Here is a 19,189-nt window from a genome sequence, read left to right as displayed (position 1 = left end):
ATTCTATGCTGTCTTTTGACCCAACTCGGGGTCCTCACAGACTTAAAATACAAACACAAAAGATTCATAGAAAACTTAGATACACGTGAACACATAAAATCCTATATATGAGGAGGAGGGCTGTGATGGACTGCGAAGGGTTAATGCCAGAAAGAGTCCGAGGGCCTTTGAGTGACAGGCGGCTCAAATGGAACGCCTTGGAAAGTGTCACTTTAAGAAATGACAGTTGCCAACAGACAGTTGAAGACAAGCCAGTTCAGCAGCAGACTGGGAGAACGTCAAAAGGAACGGATGGATCAATGAGTATCCCCATTGAAGGCTGAGACTGATTTAAGAGGTTGCCCATTGAAGAGAGAGAGAGCTCTTGAAAGAGCAGTGATCCTTGGTCTATGTCTATAGAAGGATTTTGGGAGTACGGTTGTACGTTCCTGCCTTCTAAAACCTAGGAGTAAGTGAAATTCTGGAACCCTTAGCTGAGTGTTGAAAATACATCCTCTAGCCTCAAAGTTTCAATGACCTGGTTAAAAAGCAAAAACACCTCCTTGATTGTGTTTGGAAGTCTTTTTTCCAAAGACCTGTTGAAGGAGGGAAGGCTTTTTCTGCATCTGATCCCTTTAAGGATGTGAATTGTTCGTCTTGGGGGGCTTTACACCTTCCTCTTATTTTACCCTGTTCCTCACAGTTGACACTTTTAATAATCTCAGATTCCGCCCATTTCCTCTCCTACGGACTAAAATGAAGCCCTGCCATATCTGGATTCATCTGTTTCATGTCTTTCCTTACTTCTTTCTGTCCTTTGAACCCTGCTTCTCCCTTTTGTCACGGGGCACCTCTAAAACATTTATATATATTTTTTAAGTACATTGTAATTTCCACACTCAGAGGCCGATCTTCCTATCTGATGTGGTTTCTGGATTCTTCCTTTCGAACACTTTCTGAAACCTTGATTGTGGGGACTGCAAACAAGAGGAAAGGAGCAAACCGCAGCCACAAGGCATCTGCAGCCACAAGGCATCTGTGAAGAGGTGAGTGAATTGAGCAATGGTGACAATTCAAGAAAAGGGAAAAGAAATCAGGGAGGCAGACTCTGTCCAGAGTACAATAAAATCAGAGTCCAGTAAGCACTTTTAAGACCAACAAAGATTTATTCAAGGCGTGAGGGGAATAAATCCCGCCTTGAATAAATCTTTGTTGGTCTTAAAGGTGCTGCTGGACTCTGATTTTATTGTGCTACTTCAGACCAACACGGCTACCCATTTGAATCTGTCCAGAGTACTGGAGCCAGACTTGCAAACCCATATGTTACCCAAATTGCTGAACACGTGTCCTAAAAACACGTATCTTTGAGCTTGTGGGGAATATTAGCTCAAATGCTGCGAGAGGGGGGTAACTTAGCGTTATCGGATCGTTACCTATGTCTACGAGGGTTTATTACGCCTGTGGGAACTCAAGGCAAACACAGATTTAAAGGTAAAATATTAATATAAGCTTTTATTGAAAGGAAAATAACAAAAGTACACGCAAATAGCTAACACACATACAAGCAGTCATATAGAGAAGGGGGAGGAAGAGTGGAAGGCTTGATAGTTACCTGTCCGAGGAGTGGTGGGTCAGAGGAAGGAGCACGAACCAGCGTGGGAGGTCCCGGGTTGGAAGACACTCAGAGTGGCTGTGTGAAGCCACAGTTTTTATAGGATTTTGGGAAGGGGGCTATGTGACAAGGCTCAGGTAAGCATGTGCTGGAAGTTTCCAGGGTCCCCAGAGATTAGGACAATACCTGGCCAAGTGGGGGGTGATGGCCGTAAATGGATTTGGATAAAGGTATTAATGGCTCTGAGGAAGAGAGCCATCAGGTCTAGCTGGCAGGGTGTGGGGAGGAAATATCCCCTGGCAGAGGGGCCAAGTGTGAAAAATGTAGGAGCCCTTAGGCAAACAGGAGGAAGCCAGTCCACTCACTTAGAAATACAATGGGGGGGGGGGGAATGAGCTGATGCAAGCTTGAGTCCAGAGGCACCTCTGGGTCAGGCAAAGGCTGTCATTCCAAACCTAAGGCAGAGAGCAAGATTTCTAAGATGGAGTCTGGCCTGGCTTGGCTGACCCTAGCAGTGTCATGGCTTTAGCTTAAGCCTAGACTATTGTGGGGTGCCATTGGTTATAGAAGACAGTGTGCCAAGGCATAAGGCAGGGATCCTGCCATGCGTAACACATATGGCTACTCACTGAAACTATTCCTCACAGACACATATTCTTGAAGATAAGTCACTATCATTTGATGGGGAAATACTCTTCTACCCCATGAAAATAATAGCTGTAACCCCACCCTTCTGCAAAAGCTCCTGGCAGGTAACAACAACAACAACAATAGTTGTCCTATTAAAACATTCATATCAAAATATTCTACCACCAGATCCCATTAAAGTGCTCCGTTCCCACTCCTTTTGTCAGGGGCCTCCACTGGAAATCTTTATATTTTGAGAGTGTGGTGTAAATTTCTTAGACGGAGGACGATCTTTCTATTGATGTGGTTTCTGGGCTCTTCTCTTCAAGCAGGTCCTGAAAGCTTGTTGGTGGGGACTGGAAACAAGAGGAAAGGCTCAAAGGACGACCACCAAGCATCCTCAAAGGGGAAGAGGTGAGTCAAAAAGGAAAAGGAACCAGGGAGGCAGATTCTGTCCAGAGTACTGAAGGTCTACATTTATGGTATTGGAAAGTGTCCAAAAAAAGCTGCACTTGACATGTTTTCAAAGCAAGAGATGTTCAAAGGTGGTTTGGTACTGCTATCGTCTGGGGACCAACTGAGGACTTCCTTGGTGGTCTCCCCTCCAAGTAGTAGCAAGAGCCACCCTTGCTTAGCCACCAAATCTCATCAGACCAGGGTAACTTGGGTCATCTAGGGTCAGAAAGCTTTAACTTTTATGACACTGAAAATCAAGAAGCCGTCATGAAGTTAGGAAACCATCCTAGAGGTATCTGCTATCCAATAGATTATACGGAGGTTCACAGGTATGAAGTTTTGTCTCATGTCCAGAAGCTATGGCCATGATCTCCTTGCAATAAACTTTTAAACTCTCTTGGATGGAGTTCATGATGTTATATCTTCTTAGCCTGAAGAATATGAAAGAGACAGAGGGTAGACTAAACCTGAGCGTTCTACCTAGTGTGGTGGTGAGTTGCCCTCATGAACTGTCCTATCAGGCTCTGTCCCTTGTGGATGTGACCAGGCAACACCAGGTGAGCCAAGAAGTCATTGTCCTCCTTCTGCCCAACTCTTTAGCCTAATTGAGTCCTGGATCAAATGTTCTGTGCTTCTGAGTAGGTTAGTAGAGCAAAATGTTCTCTCCGCCATCTCCAGTTACAAAAACCAGGCAGTAGGTGATGTGAAATACCTGAGCCAGAAGCACTGGAGGGCCACAGCTAGTCCAAGGACAGAATATTGATCTTGATGGACCAAGCATTGGATTCAGTATCAGGCAGCTTCAGGTGTGTTCAGTGCGTTTCCTCCAATTCTGGATTTTCAGATAGGTGATCAGCCTTGACTGATTATTCCTTCAGATCAGATTGCTTGAGAATAGTCAGCTTTCTCTTTGAAGAACATTTTTATCCAAAATCAAGTACATACAGCTAAACTGCCATGAAGGGTGATTGCATGACCTTTTATGATCTTTCAGGTACCTCCTGGAGGGTGGGGAGCTTTCAGTCCATGCAAGTCCCTGAAAGTCCCTGCTTGGTGCTCCTTTGCCTTCCTTTCTGGAGAAGGCAACCTTGGTAACTTCTGCTGCCACCCGAGACTCAGAGGACGTTGCCTGCTAAATGCCTTTGTTGTTGTTTCTGCCCATTTGATGAAGCTTACTGCTTCACTCCACTAACTAGGCCTCTAACCAGACAGACCACATAGAATCATAGAATCACAGAATCATAGAGTTGGAAGGGGCCATACAGGCCATAGAATCATAGAATCATAGAATCATAGAGTTGGAAGGGGCCATACAGGCCATCTGGTCCAACCCCCTGCTCAACGCAGGATTAGCCCTAAGCATCCTAAAGCACATCCCGACACTTTCAAGCTATCCCACTCTATTGAAGGCAACCTGACCCTGTTAGGTAAAATCTTAGTGCATCATTGCTACTGAATATTCAAGGTGAAGACCAATGGACTGATTCAAATTAAATCGAACTTGCTTGGAGTACTGGGTGCAGTCCTGGAGGCCTCACTCCAAAAAGATGTGGACAGAATGGAGCGGGTACAGAACGGGGGGGGGGGGGAGGAGGATCAGAGGCCAGGGGACCAAGGCCACTGAGGAAAGGCTGAGGGACTTGGGGATGTTCAGTCCAGAGGAGAGGAGGCTGAGGGTGGGCATGGGGGGCCCAACTTGCTCTTAGTCATTGAAACGCTGTCACATGGAGGAGGGGAGGAAGCGGTTTCTGTTGGCGGCAGAGGATAGGACTTGCATTAGGGGCAGGAAGGTACTGGATGAATATTATGATTAATTGTTACATTAAGAGTAGTCCAAAATGGAGTCGCCTGCCTAGAGAGATGGTGAGTAGCCCTCATGGACAGGCATTCCGGAGCAGCTGCAGAGACGCCTGCCAGGGGATGCTTTAAGCAAATTCTGCATTGATCAGGGGGTTGGACTACAGGGCTTGCATGGCCCCTTCCAACTCTATGATTTAAATTAATCTGCTTTCAAATAGAAAGTTGGAAGGGACCATAGAGGTCATCTAGTTCATCGTGCTCAATGCAGGATCAGCCTAAAGCATCCAGGATAAGTCCAACTGTTGCTTAAATAATGCCAGTGAGGGGGAGATCACCGCCTCCTTAGGCAGCCTATTCCACTGCTGAACTACTCTGACTGTGAACAATTCTTTTTCCTGATATCTAGCCAGTACCATCCTACATGTAGATTACTGCATTACTGCAGGTCCTCTCCTCTGCTGCCAACAGGAAGCATTCCCTGCCCTCTTTCAAGCTGAGATCTTTAGCTATCCGTTTGCAAAACAAGATGTGAATCGCCTCCCTTCTGCCTTTTCTGCCTAACAGAAGCGTCTAGACAAGAAGCGAAGACAAGAATCCCCGAAACAGGAATCCAGCATGTCCGTCAACATCGGCCTGACAACTCTTTCCATGATGGAGAGAGTCCCCCAAAATTTTAATGACTCTAGTTACTTTTCTTTCCAAAATATCAGTAAAAGAACAAACGAGAGTTTCGTGTTTATCAATAACAACTCTATAGACATAACGTTTATCACTTTGTTCGTCATAACCATTTTGGGAGCGGTGGCGAACGGAGTTGTCATCTGGCTTCTTGTCTTCCATGTTAAGAGGAACCCTTTCATGACCTACATCCTGAACATGGCTGTCGCTGATTTGGGAGTTCTCCTGTCACTTTTGCCCGATAGCATACTTTATGTAGTCATTCCTTATTTTTACCTGACTGGCTTATTTTTCGTGGCCCTACTCATGTACAGCGCTAGTCAATTTCTCCTGATGGCCATCAGCATTGACAGGTGCGTGGCCGTCTTCTTCCCAGCTTGGCATCGAAGCAAGCGGAATCCGCGTTTGTGCATCATCGTATGCACTCTAATATGGATCGTCTCTCTCTTGCTAACCACAATCAGCCTCATTTTCTTCCTTCTTAATCCATTAACGTCAATTAAATACTACTACCCGGTTTTTGTGAATGTCTTGGTTTGCCTCCCGGTCATGATTCTTGTCACTGTGTCCCTGTTCATCAAAACCTGTTTGAAAGAATGGCAGCCTCGAAGGGGAAGGCTTTGGACCATCATCTTGCTGAGCCTCGTCTTCTTCCTCATCTTTGCTATCCCGTGCAACATCCTGTTCCTCCTCGGCGTTCTCAATCGTTTGAAAGCAGACCCTACGCTAGCCGGACTAATATTAGTTTGTCTAAACAGCAGCCTAAAACCAGTCATTTATTTCCTGGTTGGGAGACGATGGAGGTCTTCTCCTAAGGAGACCATGAAGATGATCCTCGAGAGGGTTTTCAGGGAGGAGGACGGCTGTGTTGAGGAAGCCCCTGCGGAAACTGAGGCATGAGGCCATTCCCGGAGCCCAAAGCTTCCTCCGTTGTCAGAGACAGGATCCGTTAAAGTTCACTATTTTAAAATCCATCAGGAAAGCCAGTCAGAGGAGAACTGGTCTTGCTGCAACGACATTTACCAATGAAATCGCCTCCTCTAGACAGTTCCCAGCATCCTTCAAAGAGGAAGCACACTGCAGCAGCTGGGAAGAAAGGAGATTGGAACCACAGCTGGGCTCGATGGTTATCCGTCTTTCCCACCAGAGACACCAGAAACCCGGATTGGCTCCTCTGCCTACATCGAGGGTCCCCCGATATTAAAAAAAACAAACAAACATCCATGATAGACTCTTAATCTGGAAATAGAACGACAGAAAGGTCTGTGCTGGAAATAAAAACAGATATTGCCGCTAATCGTGGATGTGGTTTGATTGGTTTAAAATGTCATTAATTTTTAACTTGTAATATTGCTCTGTTTTAATATTGTACACCGCCCTGAGCCGGCTTGCTGGGAGTTGTTGTTGTCCATCGCAACCCCATGGACAATGATCCTCCAGGCCTTCCTGTCCTCTACCATTCCCCGGAGTCCATTTAAGTTTGCACCGTCTGCTTCAGTGACTCCATCCAGCCACCTCATTCTCTGTCGTCCCCTTCTTCTTTTGCCCTCGATCGCTCCCAGCATTAGGCTCTTCTCCAGGGAGTCCTTCCTTCTCATGAGGTGGCCAAAGTATTTGAGTTTCATCTTCAGGATCTGGCCTTCTAAAGAGCAGCCAGGGCTGATCTCCTCTAGGACTGAACGGTTTGTTCGCCTTGCAGTCCAAGGGACTCGCAAGAGTCTTCTCCAGCACCAGAGTTCAAAAGCCTCAATTCTTTGACGCTCGGCCTTCCTTATGGTCCAACTTTCGCAGCCATACTTGCTGGGAGGGTGGGATATAAATGGAATAAATGAATAAAATTGCAATAAATAGTTCTCCTAAAAAACTGTAGAAAAGTTAGGTTTTGTATAGGGTTGCACGCTCCAGCGCACTTTGGCCACTTTGGTGAGCACTGCAGCCTGAGGCAGCAAGCACTGTGGCATGGAGGAGAGGGGTGGCGCTGGCACACCAGCTGGTGACTGCACACAGGTGCAGAACTCTGTGTGGGCACCGCTGCCAGTGCCACCTCTCCCCTGTGTGCCACAGTGCTGGTTGTTTAGGGCTGTGGAGCTCGCCAAAGTGGCCAAAGCACACCGGAGCGCACAACCCTAGTTTCGTAAGGTGTTTTGAGAGATGAAATTGTGTTAAAAATACAGAATAGGTGAAACCTTAGACCTGAGTCACACCACCTAATCAATCACCTTCCACTGCTAGAAGCTCACAATCCCTTTGATGGAAATGACTATAGACGGGCTACCCTTGCAGGTGCGAGAAGAAGAAGAAGAAGAAGAAGAAGAAGAAGAAGAAGAAGAAGAAGAAGAAGAAGAAGAAGAATTGGTTCTTATATGCCGCTTTTCTCTACCCAAAGGATAATAAATAATACATGGGGAGCTGAAATGGAAATATCTAGGCAAACTTCATGACAGAGGACTCTGGCTGGCTGGGAGAGGCGTGCAGCAGGAATGAGTTGGCTCCCTTAGTTTCTCCAGCCGGGGAACATCCCCCTCAAAGGCACATCCAATCACAGACCAGGGTCTATTCTGTACACTTTTGTGTACAGTGCACTTTTGAAGTAGATTTTCCTGTTCCGCACAGGAAAATCCAGCTGCCAAAGGACAATGAAAGTGCATTATCCTGTGTGTGCAGAATGGGAAGGAAGGGCTCTTGTGACAAAAGCCAGTTTACAACTGTATTAAAAAAGGAACTTTGTAACCTGCTTGTTAAACAAGATGCCGTTCTAGGCAAACTAAATGAACATAAATTGTTTTTCTCATTGGTCTCTGCTGTTCATTTTAAGTCTCAGAGTGACCCTTACATGTCGTCAGCAATGTTCCCAAAATAACTTCCCTCAGTGGTGGTTCAGCAGTGAGTAAAGTCTGCATGCCGGCTATTGGTAAGCTCTGGAAGTGATGTGCAAGTCACTGCTAGAGGAACTGTCTGAGCAAACACAATGTGCATCAGGGAAACCAGAAGTTCCAAGTATAAGAAATGGGCCAGGTCACCGCTGATGTAATCCTCCCCTTCACCCATGGGTTCCCTGGCTACAGGACTCATGTAGGCCCCCATTCTCAGGTCTCCTCAGCAGAGACTAATTAGCTCCAAACATCAGCCGTTTCTTAGCCAGGAGACAACTCCAAAACCAGGAGACAACTCCAAAACTGGAAAGTGAAACAAGAGCTCCATCCAAGAGGACCAAACTAAATATACAGATATTAGGGGAGGAGCAGACTGTTTCAATACATACATACATACATACATACATACATACATACATACATACATACATACATACATACATACATACATACATACATACATACATACATACATCATACATACATACATACATACATACATACATACATACATACATACATACATACATATATACATACATACATGATGATGTTGTTATGTGTTCAGTCGTGTCCAACCCTCGGAGATTCTATAGGTGAGGCTGAGAGAGCCCTGAGATTACTGAAGAAGAAGAGTTGGTTCTTATATGCCGCTTTTCTCTACCCAAAAGAATCTCAAAGTGGCTTCCAATTACGTTCCCTTCCTCTCCCTTGAAACCTTGTGAAGTAGGTGAGGCTGAGAGAGCCCTGATATCATTGCCTGGTCAGAACAGCCTTATCAGTGCTGTGGTGAGCCCAAGGTCACCCAGCTGGCTGCATTTGGGGCAGTGGGAAATCAAACCCGGCTCTTCAGATTAGAAGTCCGCACTCCTAACCACTACACCAAGCTGGGGTGTACACAGAACACATTTGCGTTTGGATAAATCTCAGACATCTCTTTAAAAAAAAAAAAAAAATCTCCGCAGGCAGAACTTGCGGTAGTGTTTTTATTGTGAAACTTGGCTGCTTCAGAAATCTTTCCCTCACAGGCTCCTCTTGCTCCTTCCTCTTTTGGGCACTTCTGCCCCTCCCTTTGGATTCCTTTCATGACCGCCCTCCACTCTCCAGTCTTGGGCTGAAAATTTCTTGCAGGTTACTTCACCACTGACAGTTCGATTAAGCTTCGATTCGTGTCAAACCGAATGTTCCTGAGGTGTCTTGCTGTACTTTGAGGATATTTTGTCACATTATTACCGCAACTGGTGGAAAAGACAACCAAGAGGTGAGCTCTACTACTAAATCCCTGGATTCAGGCTCTTAGTGGGGTGTGAATGTCCCGGGGGGGGGGAGCATGAGACATATTCTGGGGGCCATAAAATAAAGTATAGAAAGATTATGATTAAAGAAATCATCTTTCAATCCGATGGACTTGAATTATTACCAACCTGTTTCTAACCTGTGATTTTTGATGGAAGAGATGGCCAAAGATCTTAATGGGGGGGGGGGGACAGATTAAATTTACACTCTTACATTTACACACTTAAATTTACACTCTCCGCTAGCTGTCCTGCTGGATGATCTATGCTAGCTCATTTTTGTTCTCCATTCTCCAACATCCTTGCAAGATTTGTCTGCAAACTGACACTTTTTTTGTTGTTGTTGTTTAAAACCCTTTAATTATTAGCATTTCAAAATTTTCATTTGGGATCACCTGAGGTTCACAGGAATATCGCCCCTCTCTGTTCATGGGCCCATTGTACAGGTTTCAGGATGTCTTGTTGTCCCTGCTATGGTGAAGTCTTAAAAATGTTTGAACAAGCTTCAGGACTCCATTTTAGGGATGGGATGATGGGATATAAATGATCTAAATATACATTGGCAGTATTAGAATATAGACCGCAGAGAGGAAGCATCAGAATCTGATTCAGAGTGGAATGCCTCAACCTTCGTGCCACTGGTTGGCGTCTGTGTGAGACAAGAGGGTGGACTAGGTGGACCACTGGTCTGATCCAGCAGGGCTCTTCTGATGTCCCTAGGAAGGCCTCGGCCTCTCTGCCCTGTTGTTGACCCTCCAGAGGAACTGGGTGGCCCCTGTGTGAGACAGGAGGCTGGACTGGATGGACCCCTGGTCTGACTCAGCAGGGCTCTCCTGATGTTCTTAGGAATGTCTCGGCCTCTCTGACCTGTTGTTGACCCTCCAGAGGAACTGGCTGGCCCCTGTGTGAGACACGAGTCTGGACTAGACGGACCTCTGGTCTGACCCAGCAGGGCTCTCATGAAGTTCTTAGGAATGTCTCGGCCTCTCTGCCCTGTTGTTGACCCTCCAGAGGAACTGGCTGGCCCCTGTGTGAGACAGGAGGCTTGACTGGATGGACCCCTGGTCTGACCCAGCAGGGCTCTCCTGATGTTCTTAGGAAGGCCTTGGCCTCTCTGCCCTGCTGTTGGCCCTCCAGAGGAGCTGGTTGGCCTCTGTGTGAGACAGGAGGCTGGACTGGATGGACCCCTGGTCTGACCCAGCAGGGCTCTCCTGATGTTCTTAGGAAGGTCTCGGCCTCTCTGCCCTGTTGTTGGCCCTCCAGAGGAACTGGCTGGCCCCTGTGTGAGACACGAGTCTGGACTAGACGGACCTCTGGTCTGACCCAGCAGGGCTCTCATGAAGTTCTTAGGAATGTCTCGGCCTCTCTGCCCTGTTGTTGACCCTCCAGAGGAACTGGCTGGCCCCTGTGTGAGACAGGAGGCTTGACTGGATGGACCCCTGGTCTGACCCAGCAGGGCTCTCCTGATGTTCTTAGGAAGGCCTTGGCCTCTCTGCCCTGCTGTTGGCCCTCCAGAGGAGCTGGTTGGCCTCTGTGTGAGACAGGAGGCTGGACTGGATGGACCCCTGGTCTGACCCAGCAGGGCTCTCCTGATGTTCTTAGGAAGGTCTCGGCCTCTCTGCCCTGTTGTTGGCCCTCCAGAGGAACTGGCTGGCCCCTGTGTGAGACACGAGGCTGGACTAGACGGACCTCTGGTCTGACCTAGCAGGGCTCTCATGAAGTTCTTAGGAATGTCTCTGCCTCTCTGCCCTGTTGTTGACCCTCCAGAGGAACTAGGTGGCCCCTGTGTGAGACAGGAGGCTGGACTGGATGGACCCCTGGTCTGACCCAGCAGGGCTCTCCTGATGTTCTTAGGAAGGCCTCGGCCTCTCTGCCCTGCTGTTGGCCCTCCAGAGGAGCTGGTTGGCCTCTGTGTAAGACAGGAGGCTGGACTGGATGGACCCCTGGTCTGACCCAGCAGGGCTCTCCTGATGTTCTTAGGAAGGTCTCGGCCTCTCTGCCCTGTTGTTGGCCCTCCAGAGGAACTGGCTGGTTCCTGTGTGAGACAGGAGGCTGGACTAGGTGGACTACTGGTCTGATCCAGCAGGGCTCTTCTTAGGATCTTACATTCTTAATCTAAGCCTATCTTGATTTATAATCCAGAGAAACAGGCTGGCCACTGTGTGAGATGGGGAACCTGGACTAGATGGCTGAGGTCTTTTCTTTTTAAAATCTTCCTCAGAGTGTAAAGCACAGAATATAAATCCCACAGAATATAAATCCCATTTTCAAGGCACAGAAAAGGGAAAAATTATCTAAATGGCTGATTTCTTTTAAGAGCACTTAAAAAAAACTCTCTCAGATTATTTCCCATTTCTAAGGGCATAAAATTAACTGTAATCCTCGCTTTCTGATTCAGACCTTCTCAGATAACCAGGGGCTGTGTGTTGTGAAAAGCAGAGCAAAGATCAGCAGGACTGTTCATTTGTCTTTCAGTAATGAAGATCCAATTAGATCTTCCTCTATAGCCCTCAAAGAGCACAAAAATAAATTGGTCAGCCCTTTGCTCAAGGTCCCTGGCCCGAAAGAAGTAAAACTAGCCTCAACCAGGGTCAGAGCCTTTTTAGTCCTGGCCCCGGCGTGGTGGAACTCTCTCCCTGGAGAGATCAGGGTCTTCTGGGGCCTTCAACACTTCCAGAGGGCCTGTGAGACATAGTTGTTCTGCCAGGCCTATGGTTGAAGCCAGGAAACTATCACTGACGAACCTGCTGGCCTCTCTGATCAAGATTTTCACACAGGAGGAGACTGCTGGCTGGAGCTTATTTTTATTTATTTACAAATTTATATACCACCGCTCTTCATTCGAACTTGTGGCGGTTCACAATCAAACAGTAAAACCCAGTAAACTCCTAAAACCCCCTAAAAATATTAACATTAACCTTAGGCATAAAATATTACAAAATTGAGATAAAAGAGTTCTCATTCCCACCCTCTTCACCCTCTGTCCAACAAGTGGTCCAGAGCTCTCTCTCAATTGGGAGCGAGGGTCCAGATCTAACGGGATCCCCCCATAGTAAGTCCAGGACCCCACCATGGCCTCAACCATATGCCTGGTGGAAGAGCTCCATCTTACAGGCTCTGCAGAAAGCTAACAAATCCAGCAGGGCCTATAGCTCTTCAGGGAGCTCATTCCACCAGATTGGGGCCAAGGCCGAAAAAGCCCCGGCCCTGGTTGAGGCCAGGCAAATGTCCCGGGGGCCTGGGACAGCCAGCAAAATCCTACCTGCAGAGCGAAGTACCCTATGAGGGGCATAAGGAGACAGTCCCACAGATAAGTAGGGCCCAATCCACATAAAGCCTTAGAGGTCTTGAATGTTGAATGTTGCATGATTAATTCATTTGCGTGATCTAGTCCATCCTTCTCACTGCAACTCAAGGTCTGCTACACAATGCAACGGACAGGATGAATCACGTAAGGGACCATGTAATGGTACTAGGATTAGAGAAGTCTAAAACTAAAAATAAACTATTAGACAGGCTATGTAAAGCATTGCAGAAAATGGTATTGCATCAGTGGAAAACAAGACAGTGGGAGTAACAACCACATGACAACCACTATGTACGATAGTGTAGTCTGCAACCGTCAGTGGAAGCCTTCTGCTATAAGATAGCTCTAGGAGCTTTCTGAAAACGCCCTCCTGAACAATGGTTTTATATTGTTCCTAGCATGACAGAATCATTGAAGCCTTCCTGACATCCAAGGTGGTGACCACAACAGAGGACAAGCAGGTATGGGAAGGTCTCACTCCAAAAAGATATGGACAGAATGGTGCGGGTACAGAAGTGAGTGAGGACAACCAGGGGTCTGGAGACCGAGTCCTGTGAGGAAACACAGAAGAACTTGGGAATGTTCAGTCGGAAGGAGAAAAGGCTGAGGGTTAATGGGGGGTATGATTGCTCTCTTCAAGTCCCTGAAAGGCTGTCCCTTGGAGTAGAGGAGGAAGCTGTTTCTGTTGTCAGCAGAGGACAGGAACTGCAAAAATTATTGTGTCATTAGAGGTCGAAAGTTACCAGATGGATAGTACAATTAGTCCAAAAGTGAAGTGCGCTGTCTAGTGAGGTGGTAAGTTGCCCTCATTGGCGGTCTTCAAGGAGTAGCTGGCCAAACACCTCTCAGGGATACTTTAAGCTGTTTATGGGGTTGGACTAAAGGGCTTGTATGGGCCCTGCCAGCTCTGCAATTCTATGAAACTGACTTCAACGGTAACCTGCATTCAAAAAGAGTGAAGTCAAGCAGAACACTTCAGCTGTCCATTTGCAAAACAAGATCTGAATAACCTATTCTGTATTTCCTCCTAGCAGAGGTGCAAAGACAAGAAGTGAACACAAGGATCTGCAAACCATAAATCAAGCAGGACAATCAATGTAAGCTTGACGACTTCGTCCACGATGGATGCAGTCTGGGAAAATTTTAAGAACTCTAATTATATTTACCCTCCTTTCCCGAACGCCAGTAATGGAACACAGGAGATTTCCCTATATAGAGATACTACCTCTATGACCATTTTGTTTATCACTGTGCTGGCCATCTCCGTTTTTGGAGCCATGGGGAACGGAGTTGTCATCTGGCTTCTTGGCTTCCGCATTAAGAGGAATCCCTTCATGACCTACATCCTCAACCTGGCTGTCGCGGATTTTGGGGTCCTCGTATCAGTTATAGGTGACAGCATAATTTATGTATTTATTCCTGAATTTGAGACGGCTGCGTTTTTTTTCTTCCTCGTATTCACGTATAGCGCCAGTCAATTTCTCCTGACGGCTATCAGCATTGACAGGTGTGTGGCCGTCTTCTACCCACACTGGCACCGATACAAGCGGCCTCTGCGTTTGACCACCGCTGTATGCGTTCTAATCTGGGTCCTCTCTGCCTTGCTTACGGCCGTTACCATCACGCTCTTCTTCCTTCATCTATTTGTAGCACATCGTCATTACTACTACCAGTTCATTGTGAATGCCGTGCTTTGCCTCCCGGTCATGACTGTGGCCACCGTGTCCCTGTTCATCAAAGTCTGTTTGAAAGGACGGCAGCGTCGGAGGGGAAGGCTTTTGACCATCGTCTTGCTGACTCTTCTCTTCTTCCTTCTCTTTGCTTTTCCTTATAACGTCATGTTCAGTCTTAATGCCTTTGGCAGTTTAGCAGCAGCCACGACACTTGGTGGACTGATATTAGCCTGTTTAAACAGCAGTGTAAACCCAGTCATTTATTTCGTGGTTGGGAGACAATGGAAGGCTAGACAGAAAGAGACTATGAAGATGATCCTCCAGAAGGTCTTCAAGGAGGAAGAAAGCAATGCAGAGGAAACCTCAGTTGAAACCCAGGCATGAGGCTATGTCTAGAGTCCAAAGCTTCTTCCTTCTTCCATTAAAGTTCTCAGACAGATGATAACCAATCTTGTTGCAAAGTCTTTTTCAAACGAGATCTCCGTCTCTACGCAGTCCCTGACGTCCTTTGAAGAGTAATCCCACCGCTGCAGCTGGGAAGAAAAGGCTTAACAAAGGAAAAAAGAATCTGCCCAATGGCTTAATAAAAATTTAAGAGTCTCTGTTATCTCTTTATCATTCTAATTTCCACCTGGACTCCGCCAAAACGGTCTCTAGATTATTTCTCCATTTTCACTCCTTTCATCGGTGTCGAGAATGAGTCCTCCCCAAAGTGGTATTAATAAATTCAATATGTTCACTGTCTTATTGTTAATCTACTTGAAATATAATTAGGCGAAAAACGCTCTCGTGGTGTGGAGAGTCGAAGCTGTAAGCTTGGAATTAAAGCAAGGCTAAAGAAATGGAAGAAATTATAAAAGATAGAACCATCGCGCTCATTAGCTGTCCTTAATTTATTTTTGAATCCTAACATGTGCTGTAAAAAAAATATATCTTCGGTTAATTGTACGATTGTAGCTGCCAGAATGGTTATTGCTAACAATTGGGAAAATGCTGAAAATTTGGTAATAGATAAATGGGGGGGGGAGGAAGGAACGAATGCAGGGCACGTTTGTAATCCTTCCCTCCTATAAACACCTGATTCTATGCTATAAAATCCTCCCCATATATTAAAACGAGCAATTCTCCTGAGGCCCCATAGAAATGTAACATTTCCTAGACGGTTTATGCACTGGAAGTTTCATGCTGGGCTGCAGGCTGGAGTTTTAGTCATGGCAGCTTGCCCCACCTCTTCCTGCACCCACACGGGGGAGCACTTGGCCTGGTGTGCCTCATCCACTCCCGATTTGTGCTTCTGCATGGGAACTCGGGCAGTGTAGTTCCCAGTGCGTAAACGGTCCTAAGGAGTTTCATGAGATGGAATTGTTTTAAAAATAAAGACATGCTGATGGGTTGGCCATGAGTCTCACCACCGAAGTCAATCGCCTTTCTGTTCAAGATCAGCTTTTGTATTCTGATTATGCCTGTATTATGATTCATTTGACTCCATTTTAGATTCGTCAATTCTTAAGACTTTAGTCAGAAGAGCTTAAATAAATACAATACAATACAATCCACTTCCATGCTATAAGCTCACAATCCCTTGGGTAGAAACAGCTGACTATGAATTGGTTATCCTTACAGGTGAAAAGACCACTTCAGTATGCCCTCCAGCTGATGGGGGCAGGACTCTGGTAGCTGTTTGGCCAACCATGCGTACCCTTGATCTATGTCCCTCATGGCTAGTGAAAGCCAACAGTGGAGAGATCTGGGCCCCTCTCTGAGAGATCAATCAGTTCTTTGTTTTAGGGATATCCTGGAGAGATAGAAGGTGGCTATGGCTAGGTCACTTAAAAAAAAAATCAGGGCTGTTCCCTTTCAACCCAGGAGCTACAGCCCAGTTTTGCAGTGCACAGTGTGAACACAACTGAACATTTTTTTGCATCTGGCCTTTTGTTCCAAGATTTTAATTTGGGGAGAAGGGCCGCAGTGGCGTATAAGTGTGCTTCTCTGTAATTCATTTTCAGCAAGTTGTTCAATAAAGAGAGTTCTTTTGGTACTGAAGAATCTGCTCATTGGAAATTCAACGATTTGACAGAGGGGGACAAAAATCCAGCTCTTCTTCTTCTTCTTCTTCTTCTTCTTCTTCTTCTTCTTCTTCTTCTTCTTTACAGTGCAATGCTGGGGTGGGGTGCTGGGCAAAAGGGTGTGGGGAGCTGTGTAGGATCTCCTTAGGCAAATCTCCAAGAAACTCCAGCAAAGAGCTCTGGCTGGTGGGGAAAGGGGTGGACCTCAGTGTTCAGCAGGAGATAGTTGATGCCCTGAGCCACTCCAGCTTGGGAACATACCTCCTAATAGTAGAAGATTATGCTAAGCAAAAATTATCATGTAGCCCATAGACACCCATACAGTGGAAAAGGCAAACCACTCTTCCCTGCAGGTGCGGCCCAACCGGTTTGTGTGTGTATATGGGTTTATGTTAATATTTATTAACCCTAATATTTATGTTATCCTGTTTGGTCCTCTTGGGTGGAGCTCTTGTTTCAGGTTCCAGTTTTGACTGTGAGATGAAGTTGTTGGTGGTTGAAGTTGTCTCCTGGCACAGAAATGGTTGATGTTTGGAGCCAGCCTGTATCTGCTGAGTGGTCCTGAGAACAGGTGCCCGATTGAGTCCTCTAGCCAGGAACTCACAACTAAAGGGGGACATTGCAGGGCCCCGGTCTGCTCCTGACCTGAGCCATTCTTATAGTCGCTGCTGGAAGACATTCTGCATCAGCAACTTCCGCTTTCCGTGTTTTGTCTTTTGTTGGTACAGACAGTTCCCCTTATACTGACTGTTTCACAATCCAAGCCATTGTGGTATCTCCAGGAAGTCTGTTGGGAAAAGCCTTCAGCTCCCCCCTCTCTCCCCAGGGTTTGCAGATGGCTGAAAAGCAGACTTTTCTCACTGCTCAGCCACTACTGAGGAAAGACGTTTTGTGAAGGCTCCTGACGTCATTCAAGAGTCACTCTTCTTCCGCACCAGAGGCTCTGTGCTGGGTTGCAGGCTGGAGTTTGAGCCGGAAAAGGTTGTCCTGTGTCTTCCTGATCCTGCACATGGGTGCATTTGGCCCGGTGTACCTCAGCCACTCAGTCCTTCTATGTTCTGTCTTTCTATGCTCTGTGCATGATACAGTCCCTCAGTTTGTCTGCCGTAGTGTCTTCTCTAACAAGCAAGCTATGAGGTCCTCTTGTTGATACAGTAATGAACTGGCTAGTCAGCTTGGTGCCAGCTGGATCCCAGTCTTGTGCCAGAGAAAGAGGGGTCCATGACCATGAAAAACGCTTTCTTCCCAGTGACATCAAGTTAGGAACCTGGCCACCTGTCTGCCAAAGTCTTATCTGACTATGCTGATCCATGCTTCAAGGCTAGATTACTGCGACACACTCTATGTGGGACTGCCCTGGTAGACTGGCAACTTTAGCTGCAGTTCCTCTTTTACCTAAAGCTAGCCAATGGGGGCATTGTACTGCTATCCTAATTTCTCTTCCGTGACCGTTGATTTGTTTCTCGGTCCCATTCAAAAAGTTAGTGCTCTCTGTTAAAGCTTTTCATGACTTTAGTCCACATACTTGAAGGACTGCCTCTCCCAGTCTGCTCCTATGAAGCTCTTCCACAATCTGTTATCATTTCCCTGCATAGAAACTACAAACTATTCATGGATTGTATGGGTATTCTAGGTAGCATTGAAAAATCGGGATCTCTTTTCTACTATTGCAGGTTAATTCTCTGCAAACCAACTGACCAGTTTTGTGTGCGTGTTTCTTTCTGTATTTGTCCATGGAAAATACATGGACAGTTCATCTTCACATGTCCAGGAAATATTACTATGATGAGAGAAACTCCCATGCATACAGAATTTATCAATGATTGTAAACTGTGTTTTGTAAATCTCTGGCACTGCATGTATTTCTGGTTGCCCCCAGAGTTTTGGATGAATAATCTCCAGTGATGAGGACATGATTAAAGAACCTTTGCTTCCAGTTTATATTTTATTACTATATAACAATATGCATTTTAACATGCATCAATTCAGCAAAAAAAGTCATACCATCAATTGCTATAAAATGGATAACTAAAGCAGAGTATTTTCATGAGTCCTTAAATGAATATTTTAAACAAAGATGAAAATGTCACAAACAAGGAGCTGTTTCTCTGAAGAGGATCTCCATTCAATTTAACTTTATATATATATATATATATATATATATATATATATATATATATATATATATATATATATATATATATATATATATATATATATATATATATATATATATATATATATATATATATATATATATATATATATATATATATATATATATATATATATATATATATATATATATATATATATATATATATAAACTAACTGCCCCAGCTGATAAGGCAGCACATTCTTGGCTAACTAGTTATCTTATAGTGGAAACCTCATGCAAAATTATTTTTACTTGAATTATAATCCATCAGTTTAGCTTTGCGGCTCCTGATTGGGCCCTTTGAGTTTTTATCCTGGACGGGGCTCGCCCTAACTCCTCCCCAGGTGACCTTACCCTTTTATTTAATCCGCTCCGCAGGAGCGGTTAAAGATAAGCATAATAAAATGTAAAAACAAAAGTTTTTGTTTTTGATTTGGTGCCAAATCAAGTACTTTTGAATTACTGGAGGATCCCTGAAAAAACATCCCACCACCTTGTCTTCTAATACATGTAACTGTTGCCATATTTGCACATTACTACAACTCTTCACAGGTCTTAATATACATTAAGAATATATCAGCAGTGCAGTCAGCAGTCAAGCAAGACGGTGAACCCCCTGACATCAGCAGTCTTCAATCATTGGATGGCCGAACACTTGTCAGGGA

At 45.6% G+C, this 19,189-nt stretch overlaps 2 protein-coding genes across 5 annotated transcripts; both read left to right on the top strand.

The window, feature by feature from the left end:
• Positions 1 to 229: 229 nt before the first annotated feature.
• On the top strand, positions 230 to 6,449 carry LOC143844148 (mas-related G-protein coupled receptor member H-like). 2 transcript variants are annotated; one of them, XM_077351149.1, is made up of 4 exons: positions 230 to 448; positions 883 to 1,025; positions 2,551 to 2,632; positions 5,039 to 6,449. In XM_077351149.1, exon 4 carries the CDS (start codon positions 5,090 to 5,092, stop codon positions 6,050 to 6,052), a length of 963 nt encoding a protein of 320 aa, XP_077207264.1. In that variant the 5' UTR covers positions 230 to 448; positions 883 to 1,025; positions 2,551 to 2,632; positions 5,039 to 5,089; the 3' UTR covers positions 6,053 to 6,449. The 2 variants fall into 2 exon arrangements, with proteins under 2 accessions (XP_077207264.1, XP_077207265.1); XM_077351150.1 differs by having other exon boundaries at positions 2,548 to 2,632.
• Positions 6,450 to 9,107: 2,658 nt separating this feature from the next.
• On the top strand, positions 9,108 to 16,320 carry LOC143844147 (mas-related G-protein coupled receptor member H-like). Of its 3 annotated transcripts, none has more exons than XM_077351145.1 (3): positions 9,108 to 9,286; positions 13,026 to 13,088; positions 13,662 to 16,320. In XM_077351145.1, the coding sequence occupies exon 3, from the start codon at positions 13,749 to 13,751 to the stop codon at positions 14,682 to 14,684; it is 936 nt and encodes a 311-aa protein (XP_077207260.1). In that variant the 5' UTR covers positions 9,108 to 9,286; positions 13,026 to 13,088; positions 13,662 to 13,748; the 3' UTR covers positions 14,685 to 16,320. The 3 variants fall into 3 exon arrangements, with proteins under 3 accessions (XP_077207260.1, XP_077207263.1, XP_077207261.1); XM_077351148.1 differs by having other exon boundaries at positions 13,659 to 16,320; XM_077351146.1 differs by lacking the exon at positions 13,026 to 13,088.
• Positions 16,321 to 19,189: the final 2,869 nt, after the last annotated feature.

Source organism: Paroedura picta, chromosome 9 (assembly GCF_049243985.1).
Source record: "Paroedura picta isolate Pp20150507F chromosome 9, Ppicta_v3.0, whole genome shotgun sequence".
NCBI classification, from domain to species: Eukaryota; Metazoa; Chordata; class Lepidosauria; order Squamata; family Gekkonidae; genus Paroedura; species Paroedura picta.
This window is presented reverse-complemented; position numbering and strand designations above follow the sequence as displayed.